The sequence below is a fragment of the Solanum stenotomum genome, chromosome 12 (assembly GCF_019186545.1).
Source record: "Solanum stenotomum isolate F172 chromosome 12, ASM1918654v1, whole genome shotgun sequence".
NCBI lineage: Eukaryota > Viridiplantae > Streptophyta > Magnoliopsida > Solanales > Solanaceae > Solanum > Solanum stenotomum.
Window position 1 is genome coordinate 44,691,884 of NC_064293.1, and position 23,970 is coordinate 44,715,853.

The 23,970-nt window shown below is 33.3% G+C and overlaps 2 protein-coding genes across 3 annotated transcripts; one reads left to right on the top strand and one right to left on the bottom strand.

Moving 5' to 3' along the window:
* Positions 1-1,174: 1,174 nt before the first annotated feature.
* Positions 1,175-4,123, top strand: LOC125849118 (BTB/POZ and TAZ domain-containing protein 4). Of its 2 annotated transcripts, none has more exons than XM_049529137.1 (6): positions 1,175-1,351; positions 1,819-2,083; positions 2,444-2,586; positions 2,904-3,207; positions 3,311-3,624; positions 3,763-4,123. In XM_049529137.1, the coding sequence occupies exons 2-6, from the start codon at positions 1,835-1,837 to the stop codon at positions 3,887-3,889; spliced, it is 1,137 nt and encodes a 378-aa protein (XP_049385094.1). In that variant the 5' UTR covers positions 1,175-1,351; positions 1,819-1,834; the 3' UTR covers positions 3,890-4,123. The 2 variants fall into 2 exon arrangements, with proteins under 2 accessions (XP_049385094.1, XP_049385093.1); XM_049529136.1 differs by having other exon boundaries at positions 1,176-1,562.
* A 2,267-nt stretch (positions 4,124-6,390) lies between these two features.
* LOC125847574 (formin-like protein 6) lies at positions 6,391-11,671 on the bottom strand. Its single transcript, XM_049527192.1, has 4 exons — positions 10,039-11,671; positions 9,758-9,957; positions 8,404-8,645; positions 6,391-7,691 (listed from the first exon to the last, which is right to left on the bottom strand). The coding sequence occupies exons 1-4, from the start codon at positions 11,460-11,462 to the stop codon at positions 6,897-6,899; spliced, it is 2,661 nt and encodes an 886-aa protein (XP_049383149.1). The 5' UTR covers positions 11,463-11,671; the 3' UTR covers positions 6,391-6,896.
* Between the last annotated feature and the right edge of the window lie 12,299 nt (positions 11,672-23,970).

Sequence of the window (23,970 nt, forward strand, 5' to 3'; positions counted from 1 at the left end):
AAAGGGCCCAAGAGAATAAAATCCAAAATCAAGAAAAATTAAATAAGTGTTGCTTCACCGACGCAAGACGGTTCAATTTGTTAATACTTGTGTTTCTTTCAGCTGAGTCAAGTGAAGTTACGTTTTCCTCTATTTAATTTGCAGGTTGGTATAAAAAATAAAAAGACAACTTATTGTTATTTTATTTATGTTGACAGTTTCCCAGCTACAAGTTCTTAATAACTTTTGCGATAGAAAGATGGTAACGTCTCGTGATGTGAAGGGTCGGATGGTTTAATTACACAACTTTTGGTTCTATGCAGTAATTACATATAGTGACCTGAAACTCCTGAAAGGTGTGCATCCTTGAGATAATAATTTATACTCCGTGCATTTTATATTATCTACGTCAAAAATAGATATTTCATTTTACTTGTTTAATTTAAGAATTAAAAAAAATATTATATATTTTTTCATTTCTATCATTGGTATTTTGTATCTATGATTTAATTAGTAAAATACACTTATGATAAAATATGAATCAAGTAAAATGAAACATAAAGAATAATTATTTACAATAATTAAAGCCGTTTCATTTTACTTGTTAATTTGATAATTTGTTTTACCAAAAAATCATTTAAAATTATTATTTCATATAATAATTACTAAATAAAAAGATTAATATTTTTTTAAAATCTAATTAAAATTAACAAATTAAAAAAATATAGTAAAATGAAACGGAGGGCTACATGAATGACCCCAGAACTATAGAGTTAATTTCACATGTGGTTATTGAATTTTTCTACATTGTATTAGTATAGCCCTGTGTTTAAAATTCGGTTCAATTCCATTTATCAATAGTAAAACAATTTTTATCATCTCCAAACATCACTTTAGAAGAAAAAAAATAACAATTATTTAAATGGGGAAGCTTAATCTTTTTATTTTATTTAAAAAATAAAATCAGCCAAGTATGTAATAATGATTTCCAAAAGTACGACTCGGTTGGATTAGATTTGACTTAAATAAGATTCACTCAGTCTTTGTCTAATCAATGGTGTAATCGCATAGGAGCTGACACAAATACACATCATCACATGTTTATCTATTCGTTAATTAATTAATTAACACCCATTCCTAATTTGATCCCAAATCCTTCTTCCTTCCCCTTTAAATAATCGGCCTCCACCTTCTTCATTACTCTCCTTCTTCTCTCTAAATTTCCTATTGATCCAATCTCCCAATTGTTGCCAAAATCGGCTGGCATTTTGCCGGTAACTGCAGCGGCAATATTGTTAAAATTTATTTTTTTGGGCCTCCTGCCGTAACGTTTTGTTCGGTAACAATTGGGTTTGACGGATTGGTTTCAAAGGTGAAAATTTTGGTACATAATATCTAGATATTAGATAGAAATTTTGTATTAATCGCCTAGTTTTTGAAATCCTGGCACAATTGATTGATACAGAAAAGTCTCTTTTTGTTTTTAAATTTTTTGGCAAGGACAGATTAAAGGGTTTGTTTGAACATTAAAGCTGTTTCCCAGAATTTGTTCATATTGTTTCTCTGTTGGGTGAATACACAAGGTAATGCCCATGCAGAATTGATTCATTCAATATAATTTCATTGGGTTTCTATCAATCCACAAACTTTCTTCATGAATTCAAATAAACACAAATGATCACATTATAGGTTTTGTTGATTAGGAGATATGGAATTGCGTTGAATTGATGCAACCTAAATATAATGGATCATGCGATCTTATTGTTTCCTAGAAATTAAAGCTTGAATCTCCAATTTGACACGTTATTGATAGTAATTTACCTTTTTAAAATACTGTAGAAGGATCGTTAAGCGAATGAGCAAGAAAGATGAGGAATCTCCGCGGGTGAGCGCCTCACCAAACCCGCCTCCATTGCCAGTGGATTTCATAAGTAGCCGGCAGGAGAGCACATTTGCAGCGAGGAAATCAACAGTGAGAAAATACTGCTGCACGCCAACAGCTACAAAGAATACTTGGGATTGCCTCTTTGATGAAGGTTACAGAGCCGACGTTTCGATTAACACAGATAACGGTGGCGTCCTCTACGCACATGCTAGTATTTTGGTATGTTCTTTACACAATTGTGTGGATAATATATTCCATAAGAAAAATTGTATGAAAATTATTTTATCTTGGCGTGTGGTAATTGTTTAAGGTGTAAGATAGGGTACAACAATAGAAAATACTTTCGTTGAATAATATTTTATCCTGAAATATGATGGTTGTTTAAGGAAGAAGATAATGGTGTAGCTTATGGTGATTAAAGACAACAAATGTGTAATTGTTCGTTAGAACAAGTGATATTCAGTAAAAAGTTAGATTTATAGAACATTAATTCATTTTCCTTTGTTGAAATTCAAGGTAAGAAAAGATTTTTCACCATTCAAAACAGACACTAAGATTTGATCCCATTTATGTGAACAGGGTGTGAATTCTGCAGTATTTAAAAGCATGTTGAGTTTAAAACAATCAAGAGCACATGGTCGATGTGGTCAACGATCCATCTCCATAAATGGGGTTCCACCTGAGGCTGTTCAAGTTTTCATCAGATTCTTGTATTCTTCCAGGTACAATCATTCTCCTTTGACATTATTTGTGTGCTTTGGTTCCTTGGCACATGCCTATTTGGCTTCCAAATTCTTTAACCATATTTCTTACTGTACAATTATCATAATTTGACATAACTTTCTTATTAACTGTCATGTTTTCATGGCAAGGCATTTAATCAATGGTAGTTGTCTCACGTTGTCATTGAGATCTGCAAATTAATCTTTACGAAGTGATCTAAAGCCAAATCAATATTGAGATAGCAGTCTAATATATATGTAATCTAAATTACAGTAAATTAGGTTGATCATCTGTATTTTCATTATTCACTTTCCAGGTATGAGGAAGAAAAAATGAAGGAGCATGGGTTGAGCCTTTTGGTGCTATCGCATGCATATGCAGTCACCCACCTAAAGCGAGAATGCGAGTGGCAGCTGGAGCAAAGATTAACCACGGAAAATGTGGTTGACATCTTCCAGTTAGCACTATTGTGTGATGCCTCTCGGCTTAGCCTTGTTTGTCACCGTTTTATGATGAAGAATCTTAAGCCTATTTCTGCCACAGAAGGATGGAAAGCTATGAAACAAAGCCATCCTGTGCTTGAAAAACAGATGTTAAAATCCATAATTGATGAGGATATTGTAAGTAAAGTACCCTCACATGTACAAAAGGGATCTTATCTCATTTAAGTTTTTTTTTTTCCTTTTGGGTTTGATACTAACTAATGTAACGACTTGTTTGCAGAGGGAAAAGGAAAGGGTGAGAAAAAACAATGAGAGGAAAATGTATATGCAGTTATATGAGGCAATGGAAGCCCTGGTTCACATATGCAAAGATGGTTGCCGTACAATTGGTCCCCATGATAAGGTTTTGAAAGAGGATCAAGAACCATGCCATTATGCAGCATGCAAAGGGCTAGAATCCCTCATTCGTCACTTTGCTGGGTGCAAGTTGAGAGTCCCAGGTGGCTGCATCCACTGCAAGAGGATGTGGCAAGTTTTGGAGCTGCATTCTCGCCTTTGTGCCAATTCGGATGTTTGTAAAGTTCCTTTGTGCAGGTTTGTTATGTTAAATTTATCTTTCTCCTATTTTTGCAAGAAACAAACACAGAAGATCAGCCATTTGTTGTTTTATATCGAACAGAATTCATTATATTTATAGGTTGACTAATAGTATTATTTTTTATGTTTACGCAGGAGTTTTAAGCAGAAGCGCAGAAAACAGAACAAGAAGGATGAAATGAAATGGAGTATATTGGTGAGAAAGATAGTGAGATCCAAGAGCATTTCTGGAGCTCCATTCTTCTCATCTGAATCCACATAATGTGCAGTATAATCAATTGTTGTTGCACCTTATTGTATTCATTCTTTAAATAGATATACAATTCATTGAATCTTCTACTATTAATTTGGAATTTTGTGTCAAGCTACACTTTCTACAATGTATCTATACAACTCATTGTAACTATTTATTAAGATCAATGGACAATTAAATTACTCAGCTAATTGCTCTCAGCTGTACCTTAGCTGCCTTCAAACTATTCTTAGTTGCTGCTTACTTGTCAATGAGTCAATATTTAAAATGTTGAATTACATTACTTTAATTTATACTACTTTTGCTGTAAGATTATTGAAGCAACAACGAGTTTTCTTCGTGCACCCCTTGCCCTTGTTGCTGTTAGAAAAAGAACAGTAGTTGAAACATTAGGGATTGTTTGGTACAAAGAATAATAACGGAGGAATTAGTAACGCATGAATTAGTAATGTAGGGATTAGTAGTTAAAGAATTATTTTTATTTCATTGTTTCCACCTCATCTTGTGTTTAGATTAAAACTCTATAAAAAGCTTCTTTCCAACTATATCCTTGAATTATTATGTAATTAGGTCGAGGTAGATAATTGCCGGACAATATTTTTTTTGTGGCCTTCTAACTAGTTATGAGAAGAACAGTTTTGTTGTCATGTTTGCTATTTTTTTCACTTGAATTATTTGAGGATAAATAATTGTCATATTAATAAATTGATCACTCACAAAATGTCAATTTTCAATTTAAAAAAGATAAACCATCTACTTTTAAAATCGAAAAGACAGTCAACAATGGTAAAACTGAATAAACCATCTACATTTACACATAAAAATTGCAAGTTGTAATTTTTTAAATTGTTCAAGAATACAAATAGTTAGAAAACCACACAAATATATATATATATATATATATATATATATATATATATATTATCACAAACGTATGTAGTGATATATTTGCCTTTTTAATTAGTAAGTGTTAAACAACTCACATTTCAAATCTGTATTGGATTTATAAAGTAACAAACAACTCTTTCTAAATAATTTGTAAATAAATTTATTAGTACAAATATAAAACATAAAATCAAGAAAATAAACAAAATAATTAAAATGATTTGAGGGATATTTTTATCTTTACATAGACTTATCACATGGTATTATATCATATGTATTGCTAATACTTCCAAATAGAAGGTATTAGTAATACATCGTATAATACCATGTAGGATGTATAACTATTCCATGTATTAGTTATATACATAGGCCCAAATTCCCACTAAATTTAGTACTAAATAATAACATACATAGTACATGGATTATTTATTCTAATGCGGCCTACCAAACGCCCCCTAAAAGAGTTACAAGAATGACACACACAAATTAAAAAAAGATAGCAATTTTTTTTTTTGAGGGAATCTGACCCGCATGCACGAGCTAAGGTAGACGGCCTATATTGCCTCCTCTCGCTTGACCCTTCTCATATTCATTTGAGGCATTGCGGACCAATGTCATTTCATTTTTATAAAAAATGAACAATTTTCAAGTTTCAAATGCGTACTGTTCAATCAGATTAACTTTAATATTCTCCTTTCAAAATTACTAAATACATGAGTTAATTAAAATCTTAATTTTATGTAGTAGCAATAGAATACTCCTCCTGTTTTATTTTCATGAAAATACTATTTTGACAGAGAAATAAATAAAGACTTTTAGAATTTGTTATCTTAAATATGTAATGATATTTCACTATTTATATATATAAAAAAAATACAACTGAAAATTTAATTATCTTAATATTAGTAGTACTATTTTTTAGAACAAATTAAAAAAAGTATTAGAGTGCCACCCGGAGAAGAGGGGTAAAAGAAGAAAGGAAAAAAAAAAAAGTAACGCAGTTATATAAGGGCGTAGCTTACCTGTCACGCTTCAAATGTTTCGCCAAGAGAAAGAAATGGTGCCTCTTGTGGGAAATCGGCTTCACAAAATCAGTGTAGTTGCCATTACTCAACACCAAAACGCTTATTTGGGATCTGTGACGAAGGGGAACTCACCGGAACTGTAGCCATTGATGAACCTGTGCTCCTCTGGGTATGTATGTCTATGTACGATGCCTAATTCCGACCCCATCATATACTATAAGGAGAGCTAGTACAATTATTAATCAGGTCTGCTTCGGCTAAACATGCATTTTTACAGTCATTCTACTACGGTATTCATCATTGATGCAGTTACCATTACAAAAGGCTAATTTACGTAATTTAATGATATTGGATGCACCTGTAAATTAAGTATTTTTACATATCCACTTCATAAATGTTGGATCCCCGTCAACATCAGGAAGGGAATTGTATATCCAAAGAGTTGATTAGGTTGCTGAAAATGCTTTACTTTATTTAGTTTTTACTCACCTTTTTGCATTAGTTGTGGCTCCGGGGCCTAAATCCCGACATGCTTTCCGTAATATCCACTTAATCTGCTGGTTTAACAGCTGTATGAGACTTAAGTTTTTGACAAAGGTGTATGTAAAGAATGTTTATTCTATAGAGTAAGAGGAACAATTTCTTTGTATTACAGCATGATACTAACAAAACTGAGATCAGACTATCATGTTCCTCGGCATTGAGCTTTTATGTCTCTTCACTATGTTTATAAATGAACAGGACTGTGTCTAGGTCGATATCCGTCTCAAAAGAAAAAAGAGGAATAATCCCTTTACCTCATATCGATTCATTTGCATTGAAGGTTCATTATGAATAACTAGTCCCATTTGATGGAATCCTAGAATGTTGCTGTCTAATATTTGTATCTTTGTGAAGGTTTGATGTATACACTGCCTACTCTCTGTACTGTTCCTTCACTTATTGCGTCTTGTTCATGGATCTGGGAGCTATTTTTGCCTGCTAGCACCAAAATGTTATTGTCTTCTTGAAGATGTGAGACTGATTCAATCTGGTGTTGCTTTCCTCATCTCCATGCTCCATTTGTGCTGGTACATTAATGATATTCAATTATTTTCACCTAAATCTCATGGTGATAAGCTATTATCATCCCAACTCCTTTTTTGTTTCACATTGTATCTGCTTAAGACTGGTAGTGATGCAGTAGCAGCTATTCTGAATGATCTTGCACCACCTACCACTGTTTGATCCTGCATTCGCCTAACATCTTTGCATACATTATCCAATATGGAGAGGAAGTCTCGCACGATCACGAATATTCTGAGAGGATGAGCTTCCTCTTTTGCAGCATCACCATGAAAATATTCTGTTACCTGTTTGACCATGGATAAGGCCTTTCTTTCTTCTGCCCTTATCCTCACTATTCCATCTTCTGCCTCCTTGAGGAATACTTTCATCGATTCAAAAAAGTTACCTTGCATACCTTGCTTTTCATATTGCAAAACTGATCTTGCTTTATCAAGTCCCACTGCAAGCTTCAAGACATAGCTCCCCAGGACATCTGAGTCCATTGCTGCTGCTTTTTTGACATTGCCAAGTTCTCTGCTTAATCCAGAAACAACCTGCAAACCTTGTTTCTTGAAATCCTCCTCTTTGAATTTGATGTTTGCTTTATTAGAAAGATCTTCGCCTGGGGGTTCAGAATCCAGCTCTTCTGACCTGATAATCTCCTGGACCACAAAGTGAAGCAAGGTCGTCTTCCCATCTGTTCCTTTTATATCTACTAATTTCAAAAGAGTGTCAAGTTTGAAAGCTCTGGCATCACCACGATTAGTTCCAACGTTCATGCGGTTTCCTGTCCTTAGAACAGCTTCAAGGAGTTTGAGGAATAGTCTACTATTCTTCAATTCTTCACTGGCTACCTGTTCGTATGATGTGCAATGCACCAGAGTTATTACGATCCTTTTAAATTATTGTAAGAAAAGTCAAATACCAGGTATAGATGCAGAAAGAAATTTAGCCTAGATAATGTTATTTAGGTAATTCACACAGCATTTCTCCGAGAGTGGCTCAAGTTTACCAGTGGAATAATTTGTTGTAGTGAAGATTCTTAGAAAGGTAATCCATGCTAATAATATCATTAAAAGTGTTAAATTTAACTCTAAATTCAGGCACAAAGAACACCAATGTAAAAGTTCTAGTGCAGTCAAGATCCTGCGAGACATCAATATATAACATATTTATGTCACACCATTCTGAGAAATTAGAGTCATGAGGCATACTAAAATTTGTGTAAAGGAGGAGTTCAAACAAGATGATAAAAGGGTAAGGGTACATCTGAACGATTCTTGAGGTAGCCTGATACTGATTCTACAATCCGAAGGTTCTGTATTTTGTTAAAAAAAAAAAAAAACAATTCTTGAGGAATCATAGTGGCAAGGAGTCTATCTTAATGTATATTGGTGGAATAATTTATAATGGTTATCTGGGTTGCATATGGAATGTCCTAGTTTTGTGAACAAACATCAGAATTTTGTCCTAATCAATATATTGATGTATTATTAATAAATGAATACAAATGACTTTTAAGATCTGTGGAGATGGTAAAAATTTTAAGTAGATAGTTGGCAGTACCTCGAGGGTTTGGAAGGATTTCCTCAAATCTTTTACTTCGCCATCAAAATTTGCTCTGTAAAGCATGACTTCTACTCTTTTGAAGGCAAATGGTAAATCAAGCACTGTCTTAAGGAATCGTTCTGCAGAGCCTAACTTTGAGGCATCTTCACTGTACTCTCTTAGTTTTATCTCTTCTTCTTTTGTAGGAGCCATCTTGACCAAAGTCTCCAGAAGCTCAGGCCCTAGTCCTTCTGGATTTCCTGCAACACCAAAAGACATTCCATGTATAATGAAGCTGTAAAAAATGGATTTCCTGTGATAGCTACGATAAATAGGCATCATCATAGGTGTAATGAATATTCAATCTGATATGATGTGCATAAAACATGCCTAATTTACTGGTGTCATAGGTAAATTATTTTGGTATATGAGCTGAAAAATATGCAATTAAATACTCCTAACTATTAGACAATTAGCTTCAAAATGGCATATGAAGTCCTCTTGTGCACTTGTTGTGTTCAACTCTCTTTGTTCAAAGATGGCACAACTTGAGACAATATACTCACGAAAGATGTATTTTAAGTTGATGTTGCATGCATGTCTTAAAAGTTTGGTTCAGCAAAATGCTGTCAGAGTTTCCAGGGAGATTTACAAAGTCTACACATAAGAATGACAATAATATGCATATTTTCTGGCTAGACAAAGCATGTATAAGTTTTCAGGAATACTGAAAGAATTATAAAAGATGAAGGGATGCTTTGTCTAAATGCTTCAAAGTGATTATTGAATTCAACAGGACCATGTGTATTTGGATATCTGCTGTTTTCTGTTTTCTTGTTCTTATGAAGAGGCTGGAGTTATTGCTGAATGAGAAGCAGAACTATAAGCTTTTACCTTTGGAATAGGAAAACTTTCTTTATTTTTGCTGGCATAATTTGATAATACTCCGAGGCACCTAATGGTATTAGGGGAAACTCTTAAGACTACTATGGCTTGGATGCTTGAACTCTACGGTGCAATTAGGAACTTGCAGTTGGAGAACTAGAAAAATATGCATTTGAAATGGCTTTCTCATTACACGGAGTGTGAAAGTAGGAAGGAATAATACCATATGAAAAATGCAAGTTCTCGCTGGCTATTTCTAGTAATTGACTTGATTCACCCTTTCTAAATGTTCTCTAACCTAAAGGTCCAAGGCAATTTCAGAAGCTAATGGCTATGCTTGTTATATCATTTATCCATTTCAACAATATGCAGAAAGCGATTGCAGTTTCACTTGTCTGGGCATATCTGAGCTATGTACAAACTACTGAATCACGACATGAGAGACTACAAATCATAATTCTGAATCTCAACATGAGAGATTACATACCATTTAGAAGGGCTTCAGTAACCTCGTCCTTAGTCACATTCAGTGCTCGTAACATTATGGCAATGTTCTGCGACTTCTTGGGGTCAAGTACCTTATTATCCTTCTCAGCAGGAGGAAGGACTGATTTCCTTGTTGCTTCTTTTGGTACAGAATTTGCTGAATTACATCCAAAAAGTGATTCCATCATGTCCTCATTCAATCTGCAATACAAAAGGTACTTCTTTGGTAAGATATTAGTGTTGCTGGTAATCCAACCATATTATATTTGAGCATCTACTTACTGGAAGGAACTCGACTTTAATTGATCCCACACTGTGGCTCGATCAGAGGTTGCTCGCACTTTGTCCCAGTGCAAAGGCTTCAACTTAGGCTTGGATGGATCTGTATCGCTAGAATCATGTCTTTCTAAAGAACTGGCACCTCCGCTTTGTTCTTCAGAAGTACTTGTCTTCTCACTCCCTGGTGTTGATTTTGGAGTGGGACTCCTTGATTCTGTCTTGACCATTTGCTGGTAAGCTGCTGAAGGAACATTCCTTTGTGATCCTTCCGGTTTGTGGGGTGTTGAGAGTGGAAGTGGGGGTGGTGGAGGTGGTGGTGGTGGTGGTGGTGTTGTTTTTAATATTTGTTGGGCTTGGTTGCTTATCAATTGAAGCCTTGTCATATCTGGTGGAGGAGGTGGTGATGAAAACTTGGCCCTTTTTGTCACATATGGCAGTTCTGGCCTAGTATATTGCAAGGGAGGCTCAGGTGGAAGTTGCTCTATCAAACCCCCTTGTGGTTGCCGCGGAGGAAGTGGGGGAGCTGGAGCTTGCTTAATGGATGGTATTATAGAATGTTTTACTTCAGGGGATGAATCAGAAAGGCGTGATCTTGGAGAAGTTCTCTTTGAATAAGGAACATAATTCTTGTTGCTTGAGTAACTCTCACGTAAACTGGGAGTGTAATAACCTTCTTCATTGCTGACAGTGGAGCCTTGTGGAGTGTGAAATGCAGTGTCATGACTCTCCTCATCGGATGATGACATTGCAGTAGGTGAATTAATGCTTGGAGGGGGTTGGGGTTTGCTCAATGGTGGAAGGGGTTGAAGGTCAGGACTTGGCCTATACCTGGTATCCATTCTTTTCACAGAGCTCAACTTTCGATAAGGTGAGCCAGTAGCACCATTGGACTCAGTCACAGCTGATGTCTTAGCAGGTGGCTCAACTGTCCCAATGTAAAGGAAAGTCGAAGGCGGCGTTCTTGATTCCTCATTGATCCTCTGATCAGAATTTCCTCTTACAAGCTTTTGAGTTTCATCTGGGTGCTTAACACGGTGCTTGTAAAGGTAGAATGCCAAAGCAGATAACATTCCCAAGGTAACAATTCCAACTGATATTGCAATTGCCACTTTCTTGACTGGCTTTGCTGGTTGTGTGGCAACTGAGTTTGACACTGGAGTTCCATTAGCTGGAGTTACTGGAGGTTGATGTGTCTGATCTGGTGTAGTCCCAGTAGGGACTTCTGGAAAAAAAGGCTGAGAGTTGACTGGCTCTGCCGGTGGCGGCGGCGATATTTCAGAATCCGGCGGCGGTGTTGAACTTACTGGAAAGAGTGGTTGATGCAGAATCCTCCTGGTTTTTTCCTTGACAACCAAATCTTGAAATTGACAAGTAAAAGATGAAAGCAGTGATAATATGAAGAAGATGCTTAGACCTGCTGCTCTCATGGTAATGTTTTGAAGGTATCTCTTAAATTAGTATTTTCTTTTCCCAAATTCATCTCCGAATTTTGCTCCACAAATAATTCTCTAGAGAGAAAAAGACAGTAAAGAGAAGCTTCTGTTAGCTGCAAGATCTGTTTGTTGTAGCCTGTAGCCTATAGGGGTGGGGTGACCATTAGCCCGCACTTCCTATAATTATGCCCTGAAATTAAGATTTTGTTAAGTTTAGAGTTAGCAAACTAGATTAACTTATTAAGTAACTTGATTTAAAGAATAATTAAAAAGGGATAGTAACCAATATATATCATTTGGCATCTAGTTTGTCAAACATAATCGAAGTCGATGTATATGCATATTATATATATATATATATATTAGTATAAAAATACTATATATATATATATATTGTTTGTAAACTAGATAACCTAAGAAATATTGAACGGTAATTTTCACAATTAAAAACGTCTCAATTTTTTTTCACAATTAAAAAGAGTCAATTGAGGGACGCATAAAGGAATGGAATGCCACAGGTGTAGTGAGAATCTACTTTTATAAGATTAGGTGCTTTTTTCCACGTTAAAGAGGGGATATGACAATTGCTGCTGGGGCAATAAAGATCACGTTCCATATTGCTTTTTATTTTGTCCATATAAAACTTTTTATAATTATTTTTTCCCCTAAACTTTGCCTTTTTCGTGACAGAGTGGAGGGGACAAAGTAACGTTCCACTCTTTTCTTCTTGGCACTGTTAAATACGTAGTCATGTGTCAATTTTAGCTTCCAAATTTATTTGGGCAAAAATGGGTAATTGAAATTTATATTTGATTGCTGACTAATTATATTCATCTCATTTTCATGTGTTCACACATGTGGCATGAAAAAAGTAATTTGAAGAGAATTCTGGATTATATTTTTAGCCAACAATTACCATATCTGTAATTAATTAAGGGGACAGTACTAGCAATTTGAGAGAAAATAGTTGACGTTAGTCTCCTTTATTGAACTTTTTCCATTTTTCTGACAGCTAGATCCACCGACGATTTATACATCTAATCTTGCTAATATTTTATGGGATTAAAAAAACACGTCGTTCGAGTATTTGCTTTAATCTTCTTTTTCTTGTTTACTTTTAATTATTCAATTATATTTATTTCTTTATTCATCTACGTATTGTGGTTGGATCTACAGATTACAAACGAGGAACGACAGCGTAATCCTTTTCACCGCCCACCACACACTATATATTAGGTCCATATTAACATTCCACCAGTTGACACATTTTCAAGAAAGGTAAATATTTTTTTTAATTTCTCTAATTAATTTTATTATTTTTCATGTTTTTATAAGAAACTTTGAATTTTTTTAATATAATATGGTAATTTTGAAAAAAAATAATATGAGTGTCATACGTTTTAAATTATTAAAATTGATTAGACTTGCCAAAACAACCCTAATGACATGGACTTTAGAATCTCTTTAGATACAAGTTTCACGTCTTTACATTTGGGAGCTACAATTTTCACTAAAATGTCCCAATAAAAATTTTGGTGGATTAATCACCACTGTTCAATTTATCTTTTCCTACTTTCTATTAATTATATAGAAATTTCTTTCTGATTTCTTTATATAATAATAGGGTCCTGTACCAGGATTTTACCATAGCTGGAAAGAGCAGTGAAGATGCACGCATAATTAGTAATTAGTGCTAACGTTACTCAACCATATGATATAATGATAATCATTTCGTAAATTTTTATAATTTAGATCTCTCATCATAATAACTTTCACAAGAATTTCCCTTTTCTATTACGCCAAATGGTGGTCACAATCATAACAAGCTCATGGTTTCCCTGTTCGGGAATGAATACTTTGCACTTATTTTAAATAAAAATTACATTTAATGTAGACATCAAATAATGGTTAAATAATAAATATGCATATTTCATTCGTTTGGTGTAAATATTCTATGCTGGATAAGTTTTCCTTACCCTCATTTAGTCATATGAAAATTAAATAATATAGACATTCTTTAATTATTCTTCCTCTCAATTTTGCTTCTTGCTCAAAATTTGCTAAATTAATTAGAGGAAACTACAAAATTGAAGCGTGCTAATTTGGATGAATCTCCAAACACGCAAAAACTGTCGGTGTTTTAGTTGAAGAAAAGTACACAATTAAGAAAAAAGAAACCTTAAATTAGGTAGGTTACAAATTACAATACATAATTTATCATTCATATGGCCATAATTCAACTTAAATTATTTTGATTAGAAGTAAATGACACGCTGATTTCTCTTTCCATGCCCAATAAAGCAACTAGCTTAATTAACATGTACAATCGTAGATACACGAAAACATAGCTAAATATGTCTTTTTATATGCTTTATAAATTTGTTTGCACCTATAAATTGTACTTATTTGAATCAATTTCCTTTGAATGGCCTACACTGAGTGACGTGTTAGATTGTTTATCAGCTTGGCTTTCTGATTTCTCTCTTTAATAAATCAAGAACCATATTTACATTTTCAGTAAATGAAACATGTTAGACTGTACAACATAATTAAACTCATGATAAAACTCGTCCTAAACCTAAATTAGCCTCTAGGTTAGGTATATCTAATGCAACAGTACTAACAGAACCAAACAAAAGAGTAATTTGGAGTTTTAATGGATCATGGATGAAGATATTATGTTAGACTGCAGGGGCATATCCACATAGAGTGATCGATGGTCGATTGAAGTATCAAAAAATTATAAATTTATATAAGTATCAAAAAATTATAAATTTATATAAGTATCAAAAAATTATAAATTTATTTATTATACCTGAAATATTTTTAACGAAATGTCCGAATTTGTCATTATTAAATTGCAATATTTTAGGAGCTCGGTGGATAGTAAAATCATTGAGGAATAATAGCAATTTGGTAGGTAAATCGATCTAGTCATTTTGCCTCGATCGTGACACACACGTTTAATGAATGGTATCTGATAAGGTCGATGATGGGGCAACAAAAATATCCAGTACGATTTGGAGCAACTTGAACTTAGACACCTTGCCTCTCGAATACTTTTTGTGCTTTTGCACCATTTGATACTTCACTTAGGGCCGTTCAAGCTCGAATCGAAAAATATTATTGATTTATTGGTAATGGATAATTGATATAATGACTTGTGATTTTTTTTGTTATCAAGCTATTGATTTTATAATGATTTAAGATTTTTTCTTAATGGGTTAATCGATAGTAAAATAATTACTAAATTACAGTTATACCCTTGATATGTAAAGTTGAACATGTAATAGAGCCGAATATATCTCATTAAACACCGTCCATTTGTCCTTTGACATATGATGGTCCTGGGCCCAATGATAACACCCAGACAAATTAAAACAGCAAACAAGGCATCTTCCTTTCTTACCTTCAAATGTTCTGTTGAATATCACTTGTATTGAGGTTTGGTGGTCAACATTCTTTGCATTAGAATGGTACAATTGGCTATACGGAAAGTAAGGCAGGGGAGTAAGTTGTAATGTTGAAGAATCCTTGACGTATGAAAAGCAGATGAGTGGTCTCTTTATATAGACTTGTACAATCCTCAGCTCTTAAGCTAGCTTTTCAGATTGAGTTATGTTTGAAATTCATTTTTTGTTAAATTACGATCAAAATTCATTTTTCAACCCAATATATATGGTGCTAATTCTGAAGTCACAACTACTTTGTAAACTAATGAACTTAACTTCTATTTATTGATGGTTTAAAAAATATTTGCACATCATTGGGTAAAAATATATATGTATATTTATATTATCAATGCATATAAATTAAATGTAGTACGGAACATTTTCCTTCATACTCAAAAATGCTTACTCATAAACACCAACTACCTGATAATAAGCCTAGAAGTGTTCAGTTGCCAAATGGTGAAACAACTCTAATTACACATACGAGCTCCTGTCGAGTAATTCCTAAGGACATAATCAACAATGTTTCACAACTTACTAAAGATCTTAAGTGTGCAGTATGTTTCTTTCCTGACTTTGTTGTCATTCAGGACCTCTCAAATGGGCAGGTGAAGGAGATGGGTAGAGAGCATGCTGGACTCTACCTTCTGCCAAATCACACCTCACCTATAGAAACAACCCCTCAATGCTCTTCTTACTTAGCACATAGTGGCATTTCTTCTTCAACAGAATCTCAGTCACTGTTATGGCATCAAAGGCTAGGCCATACTTCTTCCAGTGTTCTGGCTCGTCTACTTGCTATTTCCCCTACTCAATGCTCTAAAGATCTCCACAGCTGCACCATTTGTCCCTTAGCCAAGCAACATAGACTTTATTTTCCCAACAGTATTACTGTGTCCACATGTTTTTTTCAATTACTACATATTGATGTTTGGGGGCCTTTTAACACCCCCACCTATGATGGCAACAAATTTTTTGTTATTATAGTAGATGATTGTACCAGAATGCTATGGATATTCCTAATAAAACTAAAGAGTGATGTTTGTGTAGTTTTGAAAAACTTTCTCATTTTTGTTAAAACTCAGTTCAATGCTATGGTGAAAACTATTAGGACTGATAATGGATTTGAGTTTGTGAATGATGAATATCACAACTTATTTACCAGCTTAGGCATTACTCATCAGAGGACGTGTATTCACACACCTCAGCAAAATGGTATTGCTGAGAGAAAACATAAACACATTCTTGAGGTTGCCAGCGCAATCAGACTTCAAGGTCATATCCCTATCAGGTTTTGGGGTAATTTTGTCCTCACAATAGCTTACATCATTAACTTGTTGCCAACTCCTATCTTACATGGAAAATCTCCTCATTAAGTATTTCACAACTCCAAACCTACTCTTCAACATTTGAGAGTCTTAGGTTGCTTGTGTTTTGCAAAGAACATGTACATTCATGATAAGTTTCAATCTAGAAGTGTGGTGGTTGTTCACATGGGCTACAGTACTACTACTAAAGGTTATATTCTCTACAATCTAAAGGACAAGAAATTCTTTCTTAGCAGAGATGTGGAGTTTCGGGAATCCATATTTCCCTTTGCAGCTTCTCCTTTCACTGTCTGGCACTTATTTCCAACTGTCTACATTCCATCAGATGTTACTCCATTATATGGTGTACCTTTCACTGATGTTGTTCAATCAGATGATGTCACTGATCTGCCTACAGTGATTCCTGAGTCAGTTCCCAAGGGTTCTGATGTTAAGAGATCTCAAAGGAGTTCCAAAGCCCTTTATGGTTGCAGGATTATGTTGCGTCAGCTCATCTCAAGCCTATCCAGCCCCTATATTCTATTAACAAGGTTGTTGGGTATGGTTGATTGTCTCCCTCTTATTAGGCCATTTTATCTTCTTTTGGTACTGAGGTAGAACTGGCTATATTTGAAGAGGCTTGCCAGGATCCTAGGTGGATTGAGGCAATGCAAGCTGAAATCTCAGCTTTGGAAACACATCAGACTTGGACTGTAGTACCATTACCTTCTCATAAGAAACTCATTGGCTGCAAATGGATCTTCAAAATTAACTATCATGCATCAGGTAAGGTAGACAGGTTCAAAGCTAGGCTAGTTGCTAAGGGGTTCAACCAAAGTGAGGGTCTAGATTATCAAGAAACTTTCTCACCTGTGGTCAAGATGGTTACTATCAGAAGTGTGTTAGCTTTGGCTGCTGTTGAGAGCTGGCACGTCCACCAAATGGATATGTCAATTGTTTTTCTTCAAGGTGACCTCTTTGATGAAGTGTATATGACTTTCCTTAGGGGTTTCAACTACCTAAGGGATTTACTGTGCAGGGGGAGAAACCAGTGTGCAGGCTCACTAAATCCCTATATGGATTGAAACAAGCCCCTCAACAATGTAATGTGAAACTAACAGATGCTCTTATCAGATTGGGATTTGTTCAAAGCCATGCAGATTACTCTTTGTTCATCAAGAAAACTGGAACATCTTTGGTGATATTATTAGCATATATTGATGATATAATGATTACTGGCAATGATCTTAGTCTTATTCAACAGACTAAAAGAGTTCTACAAACTACATTCAAGATGAAGGACCTCGAAGATCTCAGATATTTTCTAGGCATTGAGTTTGCTAGATCACATGAAGGGATTGTGATGCATCAAAGGAAATACTCTCTTGAAATCATCTCTGAGGCTGGACTTGGAGCTGTTAAACCGGCTTCCAGACCTATTGATCCTTATGTTTAATTAACTACAAAAGAGTATGATGAAATAAATTGTACAGGAAAAGAAGACAAGCTACTGGAGGATCCAGCTGTATACAGAAGACTAATAGGAAAGTTATTGTATCTCAATGTCACAAAGCCAGACATAGCCTTTGCTACACAAATTCTGAGCCAATTTCTACATCAACCAAAACAGTCACACCTTAATGCTGCTATTAAGGTGGTGAAGTATGTCAAAGGCCAAACAGGGCTTGGTGTACTATTTTCCAGCAAGAATAACAAACAGTTGAAGGTCTATTGTGATTCAGATTAGGGAGCTTGCTTACACACCAGAAGGTTTGTTACAGGATTCATAGTGACTCTCTAATATCATGGAAATCCAAGAAACAAGGTACTATTTCTAGGAGTTCAGCTGAAGCTGAGTACAGGAGCATGGAAAGTACAATAGCTGAACTGGTATGAATAACAAAGTTGTTTAAAGAACTACACGTAGAGATTATAACTCCAGCTACTATCTATACTGATAGTAAGTCTGCTATACAGATTGCAGCAAATACAGTACTACATGAAAGAACAAAGCACATAGAATTGGACTGTCATTTTATAAGGGAGAAAATTTAGAATGATTTAGTTAAAACTGAGTATTTACATACAACAGAACAAGAGGCTGACGTACTGACTAAGGGTCTAGGAAAGTCTCAACATGAGTATTTGTTGTCCAAGTTTGGAGTATTGAATTTGTTCACTCCTACCAACTTGAGGGGGAGTATTAAAGATGGTATTACTTAGTATTCTATGGGTCATTATGTAAATACTAGAAGTTAGTGGATTAGATGGAAAAGAGTTAGTTAGAGGTCGTTACATTAGATTCCTTTCTTATTGTATATACAGGTACAGATCCTCTTCAGTGAGGGATTAATGAAGTTCATATGAAATTTATACTTCTCTTCTCTAAGAACATTCTAGACTAACAGAATTGCTCTTCAACCTATCTTCTTCTTGATAGTTTACACATCTCCAATCCTATATTCTATTTTACTCTCCAAATATAGAGTTTTCTATTTTTTCAGACAACCAACTCCAACCCAATTTTCTATTTTACTCTCTAAAAAAGCATCTTTTTTTCTCTCCTCAATGTTATATTATTATTTCTATTTCATTCTTATTTCATAATATAAATTCTTTATTTCTTTTTCCCAATAATTACTTTATATAATTTTCATGTGATATAAAATTATATTTTTTTAAATTTTTATTTAATATAAAATTATATTTATTCTAAATTTTTAAATAACAGAATTTGCAAGAAAATATTATATAATATACAAATTAATGGACAAATTCAAATAAAAGTGAAATACAATTACATAAACATATATAAACACTCAATTTTTGAAATTATTACGTTGCTCCCATAAATGCTCTATTAATGCATTACGGAGTTCAAACTGAGCATTTTTGTCCTTCATTTTTTTATGTCTTAGCTAAAAATTGTTCAAATCGGAGATTTTCATCCACCACCATTTCTGTCGTTGGAGTTGGAGCCTCTACGGCATCTTGATGGTCCTACAATAATTGCAAAACGTGATTGCAAAACTCTGAATGCACGTTCAACATCTTTTTGGCATGATTCTTGTTTCATCGAGAATTAATTATTATGTTATGCATTGTATTTTATCTCGTATTTAAATTATTATGTTATGTATTGTATTGTTATCTTGTATTTAAATTATCATATTATGTATTGTATCTTTAAATTAAAATTTTGATCTTATCATTTTAATTTTGTGTATTCTTTATAGTGAAAATTAATAATAAAATCAAATTATATTATTGACGAAAATTAGAAAAAATTAAAATACTATTAATTTAGGATAAAGTAGTATATATTAAATAACATATTTTTAAAAAATATTATATTACATTTGAAAAGAATTATGAATATTAGATATTTAATTAATGACATTATATGTAAAATAATATGTTAATTAGAAAGTAATATAAATAATAGTAAAATATTCAAAAAGTAAAATAGAGAGTGTGAATAGTAGTTCTCCAAATTGTTCACCTATCTAAATATGAAGAATAGAGAGTGATATGAAGGTGGGTTGGAGTACCCACTCTCTTTACTCTCCAAATATAGAGAATGAAGAGTAAAATAGAAGTGGATTGGAGATGGTTAGAAATGGCAAAAGACAATGGTGGGGCTGGATTCCATTATTATTCTGTTGTATCAATGGGCCTAAGAATACAGGTCCAGCAGCAATTGTTATCTATAGTCCGTAACGATAATATACATTGGGTTCCTTATATGTCAAATCGATGGTACTTGGTGGCAATTAATTAAGAATTTTCGCTAAGTGTTCTTTTAAGAAGTAAACACACGAAAAAATCAATTAAATTATATATACATGAAATTTAATTTTAACAACCCTGTGTAGACAGTGTAAAATTTTGTCGAAGGGTTTTCTAACTTAGCTCTGCCCCTGGCCGTACTAGTCTCAAACTCTTTGAGATGCCCCTATTCGAAAAGTGGAACTGAGCTCTATGGGGGCTTAATGAGAAAATTTGTGTAATTATTGAAAAATAATTACTATTGTCTTGGAGCTTTAACTTTTACTAGCAAACTTTGTGACATGCTCCAAGACAAATGTTATTTTATTTGCACATCTCCCTAATTTTCCCTGTTTTTTCTTGTCTGACAAATCAAATTCATTATGGCTATGAAGAATCCAATTCTCTCATGTTCGGGTGGTTAGATATTTTGAAAAATATTTTTTCTAACGTAAGCAAACTCCTAAAAAATGAGAAAAAAGAGAGTTTTCATGAAAGTAGGACAATCAAGTTCTACTAGTAACATTTGACATTGATTGTGTCCTCCCACCCTCCAACACACCTCATCTTCATCCCCACCATTTGACACCCCAACCTCCCCACGTATTTTGTCTAAATTATATACAAATACTCTTAAGATAATGATTTTTGTTTACTTAACGAACAAGAAAAATTAAAATAAAAAATACACTTATTTTTTGAGAACATTTTTCAAAAAAACCTTCACCTTTGTATTGAACCCACGCTGAAGTGATCTATGTGAGTATTTTCCTGTGCAGAAATCACTATATTGGGCTGCAGCATATTTGTTTTGGACCTTGGCTTTACAGTAGCCCAATTTGTTTTCTTCCTTTAACAGTTGAATTTTCAGTCTCTTTAGAGTTTCATTCTTTTCTAGATATATAATAAGTAAAAATTAGGTAAATGACATAGTATAAGAAAGAAATTACTTCCTTTCCCTACTCTTTCATTAATTATCAAAAATCCCTTTTTTTAGTATTTTTCGGATACATAATATAGCAGTGTGGATACTTAATATAGCAGCGGGGATACTTTAATTAATAACGGATGGATACTTAAATTATTAAGTTGTTAGCAGCACGGATACTTAATTAACGGGCGGATGCATAATATAGCAACGCGGATACTTTAATTAATAATGGGTGGATACTTAAACTAATAAAGTATCCGGTTAAGTTGAATTGGGTGAAAATAAGGGATTTTTGTATTTTAGTAAAAGAGTAGAAAAATATTGAGAATAGGTAAAGAAGTGTTGTGTATTTAAGTAATTTTTCCATATAATAATACACAAGGATACATCTATGTGTGTGTTTTATTTTTTAATTAGTTATAGCAGTTATTTTATTTTATATTTTAGGTTGGTAGTGTTATATTTGTTTGTTAAGTGACCTAATAATGTGTAAAAGAAATATGGGAAACTAAGCAAATACTGCATAAAAGCAAAAATATTTACAAACATATATCCCTTTATATTCATATCGTACTAAATAATTACACTATATATATCCCCAACTAATTTTGTTTAACTGATACTAAAGTAGTATCATATATTGTATTGGTATCATTAAGGTTGATAATTCGCTTAATTGATATTTGATACTAAATCAGTATGTCTATTAGACATATATATATATATATATAACCACCTCGATCGGATTAGAGTAAACAACAATGTCGAATTAGGACACCTTTGCCTTGAAAGAATTCACACGCAGCCACCAACTTTCCCAAAATAAGGAGAGATCTGTTGCTTACTGCTCACGGAAACATCCAACCTATACTATAGTCAAGTCGTTCGCGTATCTTTCTGATTCATCATATTTTTGACTTTGACCTAGTGAAAAATGAGGTTGATGGTGTTGGTTAAAAAAGGGGGAGAGAGGAGAGAACCATGTCAAAGAGATAAGGATAGGCTAAGTGTGTCCAACGCAGAACAAAGAACGGAAAAGAAGGGGCTTAACCAGTCCTTCCTTGCTCCCGTTGAGGGATAAAACTCTTCCAATGAAGTAGGTGATACATCCAAACAAGAAGCAGACTAAGACAGTGATTCGGATCTCACACCTTCCACCAACCTCTTACAATAGGGCCTTTTTTTTTTCTCGAGTTTCTTTCCTTCGTGTTGGTAGTGGTACCTACCTGCTAAGCTATCCCCTTTTATTCTATACTCTATTTTTTGCCCGCCCTGAAGAGGGCCCAGCTTTTAAAGGGAGTGAAGTAATTGAATTTAGGATGTCACTAGGCGACTAACCCACCTTTCCGGTACAACTTCTTTCTACTTCCGGATCTCGTAATAAAGGAAGAAAAGAAGAGCTTGATCCGCTCGAAGAGTTTCTCACCCGGACTGTGACTTCTTTCTAATTTCCCAATCCCATCTATATATATATATATATATATATATATATATATATATTATGGTATCATTGAATAATGAATAATTTCCGAACAAAAAAACTTAATGATATACACCGTCTGCATTTATAAATAACTTATTAATTAGTATTGTTTTTATATTTTTTATGGCAAGCATCGAACAAGGTAATTCTTTTATCTTGACTTGAGCTATATATATTCCTCTACAGAATGTTTTAACCTAATTAATTTTTTGGATTCAGCTACCTCAACTAAAGCCCAAAAGTTTCGATTAGTGTTGCGGGAGTGTGTATATATATATATATATATTTATTACTCTTATTTAGAAGTGAGACTTAGAGGACTAACTCTGCATTGCATTACTTGTACAACATGCATAGAATTTTGTACATTAACTTTTGACTGCATTAAATTAGTTGTACAACGTGCAAAAAGAATTGTACATTAACTTTTATAAATGACAATTACAAAGACTAACATTGCAATTATTACTTACTTGGTCTCATTTTCAAAAAAATGGGTCGAAGTTCCTTCTCTCTCTTACTTTTTAACTTTTTCCCTTTATTTTAACTTTTCCACTTTTTGTTTTGTTTTAACCATTATTTCAAATTTAATATTTTCCGTATCTTTAAATAATTTTAAAAGTATAAAATTTAGCCTAATTCATCATACTTCTAACATTTGCTATTATTTTTCTATCCTATATTAGTTATATAAATTACTAAAAATAATTATTAAAATTATTTATCGATTAATAAAATTAAACTATCATTTTTTTAATTTTCATTACCCTAGCAATTATTTGTTTTAAAGTATAAACAAAATTTGTAAAGTAATAAAAAAATAAATATCTTAAAGAGTAAATTAGTAAATTATCATTTTTATTAATAATTTCTTAAAGAATGTGTAAAAAAAAGTAAAATAACTAATACGAAAAGAGTATAAAATCAAAATTTTTTCTCTTCTCAATAGTTTCATAATTTTCTAATTTCGTGAACACTTAAATGTATCTAATATTCTCCAACAAGAAAATATAACAGAAAGATCATCCGTAATCTTCACAAATAATTACATAAGTTTTGTTTCTATTTTCATGTAATCCAAAATCGAAAATCATCCATAAACTCCTACATACATACATACTCTCTCAATTTATATGATATATGTTTATTCTTGAAATTCAAGCTATGTGAAATTTAATTGATATTTTTAAAATATTTTTTTTATTATTATATTAACATGATAAGAATTGCAACTTATAGTGTTTGTTCAAAAATATAACCTTCTGACTAAGTTGCAATTCAACCTAAAATATTATTAGTTGCAATTCTTGTCTACTTTGAAATGGGAGTTTGGGAGGACCAACATTGCACTAAAGAGTTAGACTAAAAGCTATAGAAATTGTACATTGAGGCCCACCAAAAAGATGAACTAAAGTAACTTCATCTACTTCTACTTTTTCTACACATTGGAATGTGTACTGTTTTCTGTACACGTGTTTTTCTGACAATTTTGGTTATATTTTTCTTTAAAATAATTATTGCCTCGATTTTTATTTTTATTTTTAACATTTATTTTAAATTT